We start from the raw sequence: 15,092 nt of genomic DNA, 5'->3' as shown, positions 1-15,092 counted from the left end.
GCCCTTTGTCACCGGTTCTGTTCATCACTTTTATGGACAGAATTTCTAGACGCAGCCGTGGTGTAGAGTGTGTCGAGTTTGGTGGCAGGAGAATCTCGTCTCTGCTTTTTGCGGATGATGTGGTCCTCCTAGCTTCATCCAGCTCTGACCTTCAGCTCTTGCTGGGTAGGTTCGCGGCCGAATGTGAAGCGGCTGGGATGAGGATCAGCACCTCCAAATCTGAGACCATGGTTCTCGACCGGAAAAGGGTGGCTTGCCACCTCCGGGTCGGGGGAGAGGTCCTACCTCAAGTGGAGGAGTTTAAGTATCTCGGGGTCTTGTTCACGAGTGAGGGTAGGAGGGATCGGGAGATCGACAGGCGGATTGGTTCGGCGTCTGCAGTGATGCGGACGCTGAGCCGATCTGTCGTGGGGAAGAGGGAGCTGAGCCAGAAAGCCAGGCTCTCGATTTACCGGTCGATCTACGTCCCAATCCTCACCTATGGTCATGAGCTTTGGGTAATGACCGAAAGAACGAGATCGCGGATACAAGCGGCTGAAATGAGTTTCCTCCGTAGAGTGGCCGGGCTCAGCCTTAGAGATAGGGTGAGGAGCTCGGACATTCGGGAGGGACTCGGAGTAGAACCGCTGCTCCTCCGGATCGAAAGGAGCCAGTTGAGGTGGTTTGGGCATCTGGTCAGGATGCCTCCTGGACGCCTCCCCGGGGAGGTGTTTCGGGCATGTCCTGCCGGCAGAAGGCCCCCGGGTCGACCCAGGACACGTTGGAGAGGTTACATCTCCAATCTGGTCCTGGAACGCCTTGGGGTCCTGCCAGAGGAGCTGGTGGACAAGGCCGGGGAGAGGACGGCCTGGAGCTCCCTAATTGGGATGCTGCCCCCGCGACCCGGACCCGGATAAGCAGAGGAAGACGACGACGACGACGATCAATTTCAGTGTCACGTTCTGCTTGTTGGATCAAATAAATGAAGTTTTAAGAAGCTTTATTTCTGGAATTTATTTATTTTCATTGTCATTAAATTGAAGTTGGACAGATGACTTGAATATGACTTGAAAATTCAAGTTAAGGACTTAGACTTGACATGGACTTCCACATCACTGACTTTATCTATCTATCTATCTATCTATCTATCTATCTATCTATCTATCTATCTATCTATCTATCTATCTATCTATCTATCTATCTATCTATCTATCTATAGAATAACTTTGTGAAACTGTGGTCTTTACTGTACATACATTAGCAGTAAACAGAGCACGGATTCCTTAAATTTGTTCCAATTGACAAAGCTCTCACGTGGCACACTCAGACATTATGATTGGTTACGTTACCCGTCAGTGAAAAGTAATCTTCAATTCCATTGACCGTTGTACTTGTCAATCAAGTAAGACGCAATGATTGTTGTGGTTGTTTTGGAAAGAGGGCGGTGCCGAGCCAGCAGCACACAGACAGCGCGGCGGCGTCGACACCTCACAGTGCTCGGTGACAGGGCGTTATCTTTTACATGATTAAAACACTAAGCGGAGAGGGAGAAGCTTGCAGATCAATAGAAAGACGTTTTAAATACTCTGTTCGTAATGGAGTCCTATGACATTTTAGCTAACCAGCCGGTTGTGATTGATAATGTAAGTATGATGATGTCATTCACCCACACCCAAACCGAGGCCGCTAGCTGCTATCCGTTAGCTTGGCTATTGTGTTCCTGGTGATAGCCTGCATTGTGCTCGGCCAAGTGCATTGCCCCTACAGCATGTGCATTAAGAATTTCCATTATTGTCCTAGAAATATAACTAGTACAAGTAGTGCACGGTAATGTACCCAAAGCGAGCGAGAGCTAAAGCTAATGGGTTGAATCGTTAGCTGTCTGTCGCTATCATCAGAATCATTCGTGGGGTTCACCTCCACGAAAATACAGAAGTATTCATCGTGCAGCACGAAGGGAATAAATAACTCACCTCTTGTTTGTTTTGTTGCATCTCTTAGTTTGTACCTGAAACTCGGAGGGTTCTTTCGAAATTCTCAGTGTTGACAAAGCCCTAAATGTCCTGTCGAGCAGTTCCTTGATGTCTGCAAATATAGAATTGTGCTTTGGTTCCGTTTTGTACAGCTGACCGTTTTCAGTAATCCATGCTGATCAGAATTCAGAACCTATATCATTGTTATCATTTAGGGTGGCAGAACAATAGTTTAACTTCGTGTTGAACATCATTTTATTAATGCTTTCATATCTAAGTGCAATTCTCTTGTTTTTAATGTAGCAGGGTTCAGGAAGTATGTAGTGTTTCCACACTGTTACCACGTTGCTGGACAAACTTTTAGTCCTTGTCAAGTCTAGTGTTGGAGAAACCGATCTGCTTTATTTCACTTCAGATTGGTTTAGCTTCTTGAGGTTAAAGCTGGACTGGTCAATAACAACAGCAACAGAAAATACAGTAAATGGTAAGATCAGAGGCTTGTGAATCCAGTGTTGCAGCAGGCTGAGTGTGTGTCTACTGTAGCTTCAGGCTGAGTCTCATGGCTTTCTGAAGCATAATGCTCAGTTCATGAAGATGTGCTCTAATGTCGCTTCTGTTTACTCTGCAGGGTTCGGGAGTCATCAAGGCTGGTTTTGCAGGTGACCAGATCCCAAAATACTGCTTTCCTAACTAGTAAGCATCCTTAAACAGCCTCCAGCACATCTCCTCCTCCCAGATCTTTAATGGGAACATATGCTATATTAGATAACACCTTTTATTTGGGAAACCTGCAACATATAGCATTTATTAAGTGACTCCATCAAAAGAATTTATTTAAAATATGGGTTTGTGTTGTTTTTGTTGTAACTTTTGATTGTTTGAATATTTGTGTTCAGTGTGGGACGTCCTAAACATGTGCGTGTGATGGCTGGGGCGCTGGAGGGAGATCTTTTCATCGGACCTAAAGCAGAGGTAGAGGTTTTGGCCGGCTAGCTGCTCAGCTCACAAAACATTAACAGCTGTAGCTCCTGGCAAAAGTGGGTGCTACTACTGGAGAGGGTTCATTCAGTTATGTAAAACTAAATCTAGAGCTGGTTACTTCACATGCTGCATCACACTTATTATGGTTAATACCAGCACGTCACTTTGTCGACTCTCACCCCTTCACTTCACATGCAGATAATCATGTTATATGATCCCCATGCCCCTCTACACACACTTACTCATTTTCTAAACGTTTTATTTAGCTTTCTGTTATGTCTCTTTTAATTAACACTTCTGCATCCATCATCTTTTCTCTATATATTCTAAATGTGTTAACTTTCTTAATTTAAATTTTGCTTTTACTTGTTTGAATGTTGCAGTCTACGGGGCGGTTCAGGGTTAAATTTCATTGCAGGTTGTACTTGATGCTGGAACTTTAGTTTGACAAAGCTCCAGTGAAGGACGCATGAGAGGAAAACTTGCTGATTTTTAAAATCCGGTGTCTGGTGGTTAGTGTTGTTTTTCATTAATAAAGGAGTTTATCATGTTGTAAACAAAGAGGCAACAATTATGCACCACAGTATTCAGAGAGATGCTGTTCATGACATTATAGCCAGAATGATCAAGAAAGAAAAAGTCAAAGTTTAACATCATCCAAGAGTAGAAAGTCTGTCATTTTTCCTACAAGGGTTGTTGATGAACATGAGGTGATTTAATTCTAAATATTAGATCTTTTTCTAACTTGATCATAAAGTAACTGGCTTGTAACTAGATTTTTACCCACCTCTGATGGATCAGACCAGTCAGTGTGAGGTGTAAGTCAGTTGTTTAGTATTACTCATTAAAACATTGAGGCTGCTTGGTGACCCAAACCTGTAAAGCATGCTCCCTGTGAGCTGTCTGGGTCCAGCTGAGTGAACATGTGCTGTAGCAGAAACATGGACCACAGTCACTGTGTTAAGCCTGGTTCATGCTTCTCCGTCAGCTCCGCAAGGGACAGACATGCACGGATTGACGGAAGCGTTTTGCTCTCATGCTTCTCCGTCTCCTGGAGAGTGTTACAAAGCAATTGCCCGGCAGGACAACAGAGGGCGTAGCGCTGTTCTGTGGTATCCTGTCATGTATCGGTCCAAGATAGTGTTTATATTGTGTTTTTTGTGTATATAAGAGACTTTTTAACACGGACATATTTGTCTCTCATCCTCCTCCACCTCTTCATGCGCTCCCCACCTCTAAACCCACGTTTCCTGTCATTTCCGTCCACAAATAAAAGGCTTGCTGCGCATCTTTTCACTCCTCCAGTCACGGGGGATTAAACGTTCATATTTTTAGAGTTTTTTCGCGAGGTATTCTTCAAGCTTCTCCGTGTCTGCCGCTAGTTATCCTCGGCTCTCTTTATGTTTTTGAGGGTGCAATGGCAGCGTCCTGACCAATCACAAGCTTGCGTTGTCCGTCTTGACTGACGGATGTTTAGAAAAGAGAGCTCGACTCCGTCCGTCCTTGTGGAGCTCTCCGGCAGGCACGCAAGAACGTTGCGTGTCTCCGCACTGACGCAGACGGAGAAGCATGAATCAGGCTTAAGAGTTAACTGGGCAGAAATCAGACTTTAGCGGCTGCAGGGCCTAACTTGTGGAGTTCCGCTTTTTATTTTTTTGTGAATATATGAAGCAAAACCCGTAAAAAAAAATAAATAAAATAATATATAATTTGGATTTCATGAACCTTATTGCAGCCTCAGAGTAAACAAAAACCACCCATTTGTTAAAGCAGGTACTGTATTTTCACGACTATAAGGCGCACCTAAAAGTCTTAAATTTTCTCAAATGTACGCCGTGCCCAATGGTGCGGTTCGCCTATTGTGTTGTGAGACGAGAACGTAGTAGAAGACAAGGGGCGTGGCGTCTTCCGTTGTTTTGTTTGGCTGTGTCAGGTTGGAGGGAATTAAGGTTATTTAAGCAGTTCAGAGTTAAAAAAGTGGTAGATATGATGTTTCACAAGGTGATGCTAGAGTTATGTGAAATCTTACTTCTGATTTTACTACAGTATATAAAACATAATATTAATCAACTTCTCCATGTTTGCTCGGAGAAGTACGGAGCTTTCGGATGCGACCTGACTGCTCACACTGTACGTCTGGTAGCAACACGTCGGACCTAAAAATATGCTAAAAATAGCAGTTTTTACACAACACGTCAGACTTTTTTGTCTTGTCTTGCTTGTTGTCCTTCGGGAGTGCTGAAGGAGGACACACAGGGATTTATGGGGGTTGGATGAGGAAAACGAAATAAAGTAAATCTGTGTTTTGTGATCAGTTTAATTTGACATGAACACGACAAACACGCTTTCTTGACAATCTTTGTGAGTAAACGTGTAGAAATTAAAACGAACAGCGTGTGTTATTAGAGAAATGGCGGGCGAGCGGTGTCGATGCATGATTGCGCATGCGCCGTGAGCGGTTCTGGTCCTTTTTGGGTCGCAGCCGCTCGCTGCACCGCTTCAACTGTGCAATCGTGAGCTCGCATGGACTTCTGGCGTGTTTGATATTTTGCTCGTCCCTCGTGAGGGTATTGCACTGTTGAAGCGGCGCTGCGAGCAGCTGCGACCCAAAAGTACCAGAACTGCTCACGGTGCATGCACAATCCTGCATCAACACTGCTCGCCCGCTATTTACCTAATAATACACGTTGTTCGTTTTTATTCCTACAAGATTTTCAAGAAAGCGTGTTTGTCGTGTTCATGTCAAATTAAACTGATCACAAAACACAGATTTACTTTCTTTATTTCGTTTTCCTCATCCAACCCCCATAAATCCCTGTGTGTCCTCCTGCAGCACTCCCGGTGTACGCCCGGCTTTAGTAGGAGGGAGACCCGCGATTATCGCTTTGTCGTGCATGTCTCATTGAAAATGAATGGAGAGGCGAAGTTGTCTCCCGTGTGTCGACCCCATTAGAAGAGCATGAGCCGTCAGCGCACGCAATGAGGAAGTGCACGTGCGCTCTAAACCAGGTCTGAACCAGGACTAGACCAGTAAAGTGAAGCATGCTTTTGGCTGTTTATAATTTTCACAATGTATGGTTTGCACTGATATGTTCCGAGTCCCGAGCCTGCACAGATGTTTTACCGGTACGTTTTACCGTGCCTGCGCCCTATAACCCTGTGCGCCTTTTGTATGTGTTAAATACCAAAAAGACACCCATAACTGAAGCTGCGCCCTATAACACGGTGCGCTCTATGGTCGTGAAAATACGGTATATTTAGTCCCACACCATCATAAGACTGCCGTCGTACTTCAGGATAGGGATGACCTGTTTTCCGATTCCATCAAATACCAGCTGAGTTTTATGAGATCTCATAAAACCCTCGACTGTAGACGTTTTTTTATAAAACAATGCCATCAATTTGCCACAACGGTGTGGTGGTAATGTGGTGCAATTGTGTCCTTTTCTCAAAAAATTATGCAATGGCGATATAAAGGGGGTATGGGGACGGTCTCTGCGCTGCCGCTGACTTGTTTATCTTGGACATAACTTGCTGTTTATTGCGATCGAAGCCGTGGTCGTTAGGTTTTTTTAACAAGCCGCTCCTAAAGGTGTCTGTCCTCCACAGTCCTTGTGCAGTCTCTGGTCATCTGAGCTCCAGCTCCAACAGAGAGAATCTCCTGGAGCGCTGCATGATCACTTCAGTTTTTCCATCTCTGCTGACTCTGTTTACTAAAGTGAAACTTATTGTCTGTGTTTACTTTCATTTTCAATATAGTTTCCGGCCGGAGCTCGGCAGTAACTCCCCACGTGATCATGACACCTCCCTCTGTTGCACCAAGGCGTTTATAACCGACAATTACAGCAATATTACTACCAAGCGAGGCAGAATGAATCCCGCTAAATTCGCGCATCGCCATGCCGGCATGGCGTGTTTATAAGACACACCTTTGCGGTAATATTACTCTGATTTGCTGACACGATGTGTCTTGTAAATGGGGCTTGTTTCGCTTTGTGGCGTCACCCTCTGAGGTTTAATGTGGCGGTTCCTCCTCAGCATCCCTTCCACTCTTTTGTGAGCTGTTACTTTTTTACTCTGCTGTGTTAGAAGCATGTGACTTGAGCGTTTTGTGTCTGAGACCAAAGAACAGCATGAAGTTTTTATTTATATCTGCTGCCTTTGTCTGCTTCCCCGATCAGGAGCACAGAGGCTTGTTGTCGGTTCGCTACCCGATGGAGCATGGGATAGTGAAGGACTGGAACGACATGGAGAGAATCTGGCAGTATGTTTATTCCAAGGAACAGCTGCAGACCTTCTCTGAGGAGGTGAGCATCCCCTTTAGTGTTTCCCAGATGAAGTGCCGGAGCAGAAGTGAACCTGTTCCAACTCGTTTCAGCATCCTGTGCTGCTGACCGAGGCTCCTCTCAACCCCAGCAAGAACAGAGAGAAGGCAGCAGAGATTTTCTTTGAGACCTTCAATGTTCCTGCTCTCTTCATCTCCATGCAGGCCGTGCTGAGCTTGTAAGAACTTCTGATACTTTTATCTATGAACTGTGTTAAAACCGTCTTAGTTGCCTAGTGGTAGAGCGTCCGCCCTGGGGCTGGGAGATCCCAGTCGGGTCATGCCAAAGACCTTAAAAATGGGACCCAATGCCTCCCTGCTTGACACTCAGCTTCAGTAGGTTGGATTGGGGGGTTAAACCACCACATAGTTCCCGAACACGGCCACAGCGCGGGGTGGGTAACTTCACCAGTGTGTTACGACTAATGGGACTTTATCTTTTAGCCAGGATCTACTTGATTTCCTCAGACCAGTTAAAGTAAACAGCTTCTCACATCTGCTGACTCATCTCAGTTAAGCTGTTTGTGGCAAATAACATTTTAAACTTTGAGATGTTTCAAAAATATCCTCAATTGTGCTTTAGCTCTGATTGGCTTTTAGCCTCTGATTTTCTAACAGAATTTGGAAACTAATCTCATTTCACAGGGATCATTGATGTGAAAGCTGTCAGATGATTTGATTTTAGAATATAATGGATATCTCTTGTCCCACAGCGGGGACATTCAGGTGGATCTAGAGTGGTTTCGCATCTATGAACTCCATGAAATAAGTTTTATTTTCAAATTCTGATTATTTTGTTTTCTTTTTATGTCTAATTATTCTATATTTTACAATTTAACCACATTTTAATCTAAAAAGTGAATTATTATTGGATGAATTTATAAAATTTAAACCATTACATAGAAACAAATCTAAAAGTAAACATTAACAAAAAAACAACAGAACATTCAGTGCTTTAATCATACCTGCAAACTTGTCGCTTTTCAGCAAAAATTGCAGTTTTTGAAGGCAAAAAGTGGTGTTTGGGTGATTCATATAAATCCTATCAGTTTAGTTTTTGGGAAGGGTTTGGGTCGGTCTTCATAAGAATCAGTTTTCAGACGACGGAGCGGAATCAAACTTGTTCACAAACCATCTCCGTGTTCAGGATATGGTGGGTGTAGAAAGGATGGTAAAATCACTGTTAATAGTGACCGATGGAATGTAAAAGAAGAAAAAAAGCCAGGCAGACGTGGTAGATGTGAAATTAAATAAAGTGTGTCTCATAAGTATATAAATATTTCAGCGATCGTAATAAATCAGCATTACTTAAAGGGGAAAAACTTACTCTTGAAATCAGAATGTATGAAACAAGTTCAACGAGTTAGCTAAAGGTGAGGTAGCACTAACTCGCATCCTCTGTTCTGATCAGAACCATTGTTTTTGTTCATAATGTCACTCATTTTCCTGTAGTTCTGTCGGATTATGTGCCACGAAAAGTTCTGGAAAATTTGTTCCACTAATTGCAGACATGGTTTCCAGTCCAATCCCAATTTATTTCTCGTCTCGTCTCGTCTTCCTCCGCTTATCCGGGTCCGGGTCGCGGGGGCAGCATCCCAACTAGGGAGCTCCAGGCCGTCCTCTCCCCGGCCTTGTCCACCAGCTCCTCCGGCAGGACCCCAAGGCGTTCCCGGACCAGATTGGAGATGTAACCTCTCCAACGTGTCCTGGGTCGACCCGGGGGCCTTCTGCCGGCAGGACATGCCCGAAACACCTCCCCGGGGAGGCGTCCAGGAGGCATCCTGACCAGATGCCCAAACCACCTCAACTGGCTCCTTTCGATCCGGAGGAGCAGCGGTTCTACTCCGAGTCCCTCCCGAATGTCCGAGCTCCTCACCCTATCTCTAAGGCTGAGCCCGGCCACCCTACGGAGGAAACTAATTTCGGCCGCTTGTATCCGCGATCTCGTTCTTTCGGTCATTACCCAAAGCTCATGACCATAGGTGAGGATTGGGACGTAGATCGACCGGTAAATCGAGAGCCTGGCTTTCTGGCTCAGCTCCCTCTTCCCCACGACAGATCGGCTCAGCGTCCGCATCACTGCAGACGCCGAACCAATCCGCCTGTCGATCTCCCGATCCCTCCTACCCTCACTCGTGAACAAGACCCCGAGATACTTAAACTCCTCCACTTGAGGTAGGACCTCTCCCCCGACCCGGAGGTGGCAAGCCACCCTTTTCCGGTCGAGAACCATGGTCTCAGATTTGGAGGTGCTGATCCTCATCCCAGCCGCTTCACATTCGGCCGCGAACCTACCCAGCAAGAGCTGAAGGTCAATTTATTTGTATAGCACATTTAAAACAGCAGACCAAAGTGCTGCACGGAGTAAAAGTATTTAAAGCTAAAAAGCCATAAAAATTCTAATTCACCTTCGTACACATAAAACACAAATTAAAAACACCTAAAATCAAAACAGAAAGACGAAGCAGCCAATAAAAACAGAAGCACAGCATGAAAGAATAATCATTGGCCAAAAGTTACATGAAAGAAATGTGTCTTTAGGTTGGATTTTAACTGTGCCAGAACAAGCCTGGCGCACCACCAGAGGGAGTGCATTCCAGAGTCTGGGAGCAGCAAACGCACGCCCCCCATGAGCTTTTTATCTCGTTTTGGGAACGTGGAGCAGTAGACGGTCCGCAGACTTTAGGGACCTGGAGGGGATGTTAGGGGGTGAGCAGGTCTGACAAGTATAGGGGGGCTAGACCATTCAGGACTTTGAAGGCAACAGTTAAAACTTTGTATTTCACTCGAAAGTGCACAGGAAGCCAGTGAAGATCAGCCAGAATGTTTCTATATTGTTCTGCTAAAATGGTGTTAAGTGTTGCCTCAGCTCCTCCTAACAAGCAGTTTTTAAACAAATAATCATCAGATATATAGAATAGAATAGACTTGATTAATCCCACAGTGAGGAAATTCACTTGCTACAGCAGCACACACACTTAGAGAAAAGGAAGAAGAAAATAAGATTACAGGTAAACACACAAAGGCAATAAGCTATACGTGTAACCTTCAACCACTAAAAGCAACTAATAAAAAGAAAACCTGAGATTGATGAGCTTTGAAAGAAAAGCGTCTGGACTTCTTTGAGTTGCTTGAAGACATTTCACCTCTCATCCGAGAGGCCTCTTCAGTTCTAAGGTCAAATGGTGGAGAGTCCCAGATTTAAACCCAGTGGGAGTTTCCCCCCCGAAGAGGGAACAAAAGACTCCCTGATGATACTACTACTACAATGACCTGGATGACTGAGAACCTTCACAGACAAAACTTGAGATTCCAGAACTATGCAGCGTAAGGGACACAGACATACTAATGTACATATTGCACTGATGTTATTGTGTAACAGGATAATGCCAGTACTAGTTAAACTGAGGTCTCACATATTAGCTTCGGCTTGATGTTGTTAGCAGCATCTCTCAGAATCTGACTCCAGGTCAACCATTTAAAGGAACTAAACATTAGATGCCTTAAAGCTATGGACCTTCAGCCAATGAAGTAGATTAGATGGGAGCAGAGATCAGCTGCTGAGGGTGTAGAGCGGGGGTATTCAGTTCCAGGCCTGGAGGACCGGTATCCAGCACATTTTAGTTTTAACCCTGTTTCAACACACCTGATTTCAGTCAGCAGGTAATTAACAGGCTTCTGCAGAGCCAGATGAGCTGCTGCACACGTGATTCGGCCATTGAATTAGGTGTGTTGAAGCATAGAAACCACTAAAACATGCAGGATACCGGCCCTCCAGGGCAGGAATTTAACCGAGAACCTTCACCAGCAGAGAGGAATTGAATTCCCCTGGTGTAGAGTTTCCTGTCTGTAGTTGCTGCTCTGTGCCTGTGGGGGGCGGTGTAATCGGTGTTACTGAGGTAACTCGTCTGTTCCTATCAGTAAAAAGATGAGCTGAGAACCAGACTGATCCATGAGGACATTTTGCTTTACGCAGGTACGCCTCAGGCCGCACCACTGGTGTCGTGTTAGATTCTGGTGACGGTGTGACCCACGTCGTGCCCATCTACGAGGGCTTTGCCATCCCCCACTCCATAATGCGGGTGGACATTGCTGGCAGAGACGTGTCACGATACCTCCGTTTGCTGCTGCGTAAGGAGGGCTACAACTTCAACACGTCTGCTGAGTTTGAGGTTGTTCGCACCATCAAAGAGGTGAGGTGGCTGCTGGGTGCGGATTTCAATTGGTGTTGCAATAAAGTTTGATCTAATGTACTTTTGACCCCACAGAGAGCCTGCTACCTCTCCCTCAACCCACAGAAGGACGAGACTTTAGAGACAGAGAAAGTCCAGTATGTCCTCCCAGACGGAAGCCCTTTAAATGTAAGCCCAGCAGACACCAAGGTGTTTCTTCCTCTCCTTCTTTGTAAGCACAAAACCCTAAACATGTGATGTCACTGCTGTAAGATCGGTCCGGCCAGGTTCCGTGCTCCAGAGCTGCTCTTCAGACCTGACCTAATTGGAGACGAGAGCTCAGGGATTCACGAGGTTCTGGCCTATGCCATCCAGAAGTCTGACATGGACCTTAGACGCACGCTCTTCTCCACCATCGTGCTGTGTGGAGGGTCGACGCTGATCAAAGGTCTGTGGTGCCCGGGAGACTCGCAAAACCGAAAACCAATAATGTCGAAGATGTTTATAAAAAAACAGGTTTTTGTAGTTTGTCTCTAAACTGAAACAGGAAACATTTGTGGTTGGTCTGATTAATATAATAATAGTGTTATCGTTTCTGTACATTTCCATACAGGAACAGCCAATCATGACACAGTCACACCAACAGAGGAACACAAAACAAATGTCTGCATGTCACAAAAACTCCCATAAAACCCAAACTGATGCAGCACAGCATTAGTTCATCATGTTATTAATAAATTCTGTTTCTTTTTTATTTGTTTCAATCATTAGATCAGTATTTATATTTATCATTCATTCAGGCTTTGGGGAAAGACTACTAACTGAAGTCAAGAAGCTCGCACCCAAAGATGTGAAGATCAAGGTAGGTCCACTCATGTTTGGAGACTGGTTGGTTCTGCAGCACACAGCCGTCCTCCAACTTCACTTCACTGACTTTTGGATCTTTCGTTCTTTCTGCCTGTTCAGATCTCTGCTCCGCAGGAGAGGCTTTACTCCACATGGATCGGGTAAGATTTCAGAACACGTCTGTCTTCTGTAGGAAAACATGAGAACAACATTGATAAACAACAACATAACCATTTCATGAATTATTCTGAACAGTAAATAACAGCTGTGGGCATCCACTCCCTGTGTCAGGGAAATAAATTAAGATTATTTAAATGAAACCTACTAGAACAGATAAAATGTGCATTTCACTGGATTTCCTTCCCAAAGTTTCCTACTCGTGTTTATGATGAGCTGCCTGACGCAACGTTCTCCTTGCTGTCTGAGTCGCAGCTATTTTCTAACTAAATAGATCACAACTCTAAACTAAAGCTTTTGTCCTCCCAGTAGGAATAAAGTGGAAAAGAGACATATTATGACTATTAGGTCATTCCGAACAAGATCTTTGCTCCCCTGTGTTGATCAGAGTCATTTAAAGCTGCTATAGAAGGAGAAACAGCTGGCTGCTGCCACTTCAACTTTAGGACAAACTAATAGACCAGGGGTCGGCAACCTGTTCCCATCAAAGAGCCATTATTACCCGTTTCCCACATTAAAGAAAACACTGGGAGCCGCAGCAGCTGCGGCATTGTGTCTTAGGGTGGGGCCCTGTCTGTGCTACAACACTTTGATATTTTTCACCATTAGTGGTTTTGTTAGTGTGTGTGTGTGCGTGTGTGTGTGTGCCTGTGCCTGCTCTGTCTTCTCGATCCCCAGTGAGTCGTGGAGGATGGCTGCTTATACTGAGCCAGGATCCTCTGGAGGTTTCTTCCTGTTAAAAGGAAGTTTTCCTCTCTACTGTCGCTTTATGCTTGCTTAGTATGAGGATTGCTGTAAAGTCACTGTCAGTGACTTGATGCAATTTGCTGGGTTCCTTAGATAGGAAACATTATTTCTGATTGGCATAATGAACTGACCTGAATTGGAATGTTTATTATGTGAAGTGCCTTGAGACGACTCTTGTCGTGATTTGGCGCTATATAAATAAACTTGAATTGAATTGAAATTTAGTTGAGCAGGTGCCGCTTTTTACCGTGTCACACGTCTCCTTTTAAAACATGATTAAAATGTTCAGAATACAAATTCAGGCTCTGTCTCGTTGGATTGTTGTAATTAAACTTTGTACTGAACAAAACTTTACTGTTGAAAAGGTAAGAAAAGGACCCGATCAATTCGTTGTTTTCCCTCATTTATAGTGACTGACATAGTGCGCACGGCTCTAGTGTTAAACAAGTTTAATGTTCCTGTTTGCAACAATCTTCACAAGAAGGCAAAACAGTTAAATGACGGGGTTCGCACTGACCGGATGTTTCCTGTATTTGATCGTTTATTTTGATGGAGAAACCTCAAGCCTGCAAATGCGCTGGCATTTTTATCATTACGCGCATGGCGGAGGTAGTTGTATCAGTCAAGAAAAGATTCCCATCAGAACATCTGAGCTGGACACTGAGCTCCGCGCAGCTCCCTGTCAGCACGCACGTAGGTGGACAGCGAGCTGAAGATTGATTCAGCCGATGTGTAGATCGGGGGCTTCGAGCGCGTCGCAGAACCAGAGCGCATGCAGGAAGATTCCTCTCACTGAAGCGCTCCAAGAGACTTGTCACTTAGAAAATGTTCCGTGATTATGAAACTTTGGCTGAATAGCGCTTGTTCCTGTCTCCAATGTGGCGACGCAGCGATGCATTCATGAGCCTGTCCGAGGCAAAAGTCCAGCCCCTACAGGGACATTTGCAGGTGACCTGTTCAGGTTTACGCAGAATTTAGAATTGGCATACAGATAAAAAATTAATAATATTTTAATTAAATATTCATTAATTATTTTACAAGAAGAGAGCCCATCAGATGGATGAAAGCCGCATGCGGCTCCAGAGCCGCGGGTTGCCGACCCCTGTACTGGACGGGCCGTTTCGGTGCCGTGCGTTGTCCGTGAGAGCGAGGGGGGTGGGGGGGCATGGAGCGCTTGCCAATCAGGATCCAGTTATGAAGGATGGAAAAAATAACAATCAAACGGGACCTCCTAAAATAAAATAGCTGCATGAAAGTCATAATGATGTGAGTATTGCCACAGCATTTAAAATAAAAATGTGCAAACGTAACTATACCAAGCTAGTCAGTACTATTACCAATGGTGGGCTGGAAAATCTTGAAAACACACTTTAGTCAGTTCAGTAGGACATATACGTAAACAACAACACTTATCTAAAACACATCCATTTTAAACATCACATTTCATTGGTTTGGGGGTAATACACTGCTGGCTAAAAGCTGGTGGGTTAAGCTACACACACACACGTACATGTATTGTGTGTGTGTGTGTTACTGTGTTGACTCTGACCTCTCTCTTCTGACAGCGGCTCCATCTTGGCTTCGTTGGACACCTTTAAAAAGATGTGGGTGTCAAAGCGGGAATATGAAGAAGACAAAGCACGTGCCATCCACAGGAAGACCTTCTAGGTGGGGGTGGGGCAGTGCCGTGCTAATGCCAACCCCTCGTCTCAACCTTCAGAACTGCCCTTCGTCAAACCGCTGGAAAAGCCCCTGAGACCAGCGAGTATCTGTGCATCATCCTTTATCAAGCCCCCCCTACACACACACACACACCTGTCAACCCCCAGGAACAAACACCTGTGTGTGTTGGGGGGGCTCATATTGATTCCCGTGTTCTTCCTGCTGTCGGGT

At 44.9% G+C, this 15,092-nt stretch overlaps 2 protein-coding genes across 2 annotated transcripts in view; one reads left to right on the top strand and one right to left on the bottom strand.

The window, feature by feature from the left end:
- Positions 1 to 2,001, bottom strand: part of marchf5l (membrane-associated ring finger (C3HC4) 5, like) — a 21,364-nt gene extending 19,363 nt beyond the window's left edge. Inside the window, exon 1 of the mRNA XM_070552198.1 lies at positions 1,953 to 2,001. The gene's annotated coding sequence lies outside the window, so the exon portion shown is untranslated. The remainder of the gene's footprint in view (positions 1 to 1,952) is intronic.
- actr1b (actin related protein 1B) lies at positions 1,439 to 15,092 on the top strand. Its single transcript, XM_070552196.1, has 11 exons — positions 1,439 to 1,622; positions 2,581 to 2,645; positions 2,849 to 2,924; positions 7,115 to 7,240; positions 7,312 to 7,436; positions 11,234 to 11,450; positions 11,526 to 11,618; positions 11,703 to 11,877; positions 12,230 to 12,291; positions 12,396 to 12,436; positions 14,765 to 15,092. Exons 1-11 carry the CDS (start codon positions 1,575 to 1,577, stop codon positions 14,865 to 14,867), a joined length of 1,131 nt encoding a protein of 376 aa, XP_070408297.1. The 5' UTR covers positions 1,439 to 1,574; the 3' UTR covers positions 14,868 to 15,092.

The sequence above is a fragment of the Nothobranchius furzeri genome, chromosome 6 (genome assembly GCF_043380555.1).
Source record: "Nothobranchius furzeri strain GRZ-AD chromosome 6, NfurGRZ-RIMD1, whole genome shotgun sequence".
Classification (NCBI taxonomy): Eukaryota; Metazoa; Chordata; class Actinopteri; order Cyprinodontiformes; family Nothobranchiidae; genus Nothobranchius; species Nothobranchius furzeri.
This window is presented reverse-complemented; position numbering and strand designations above follow the sequence as displayed.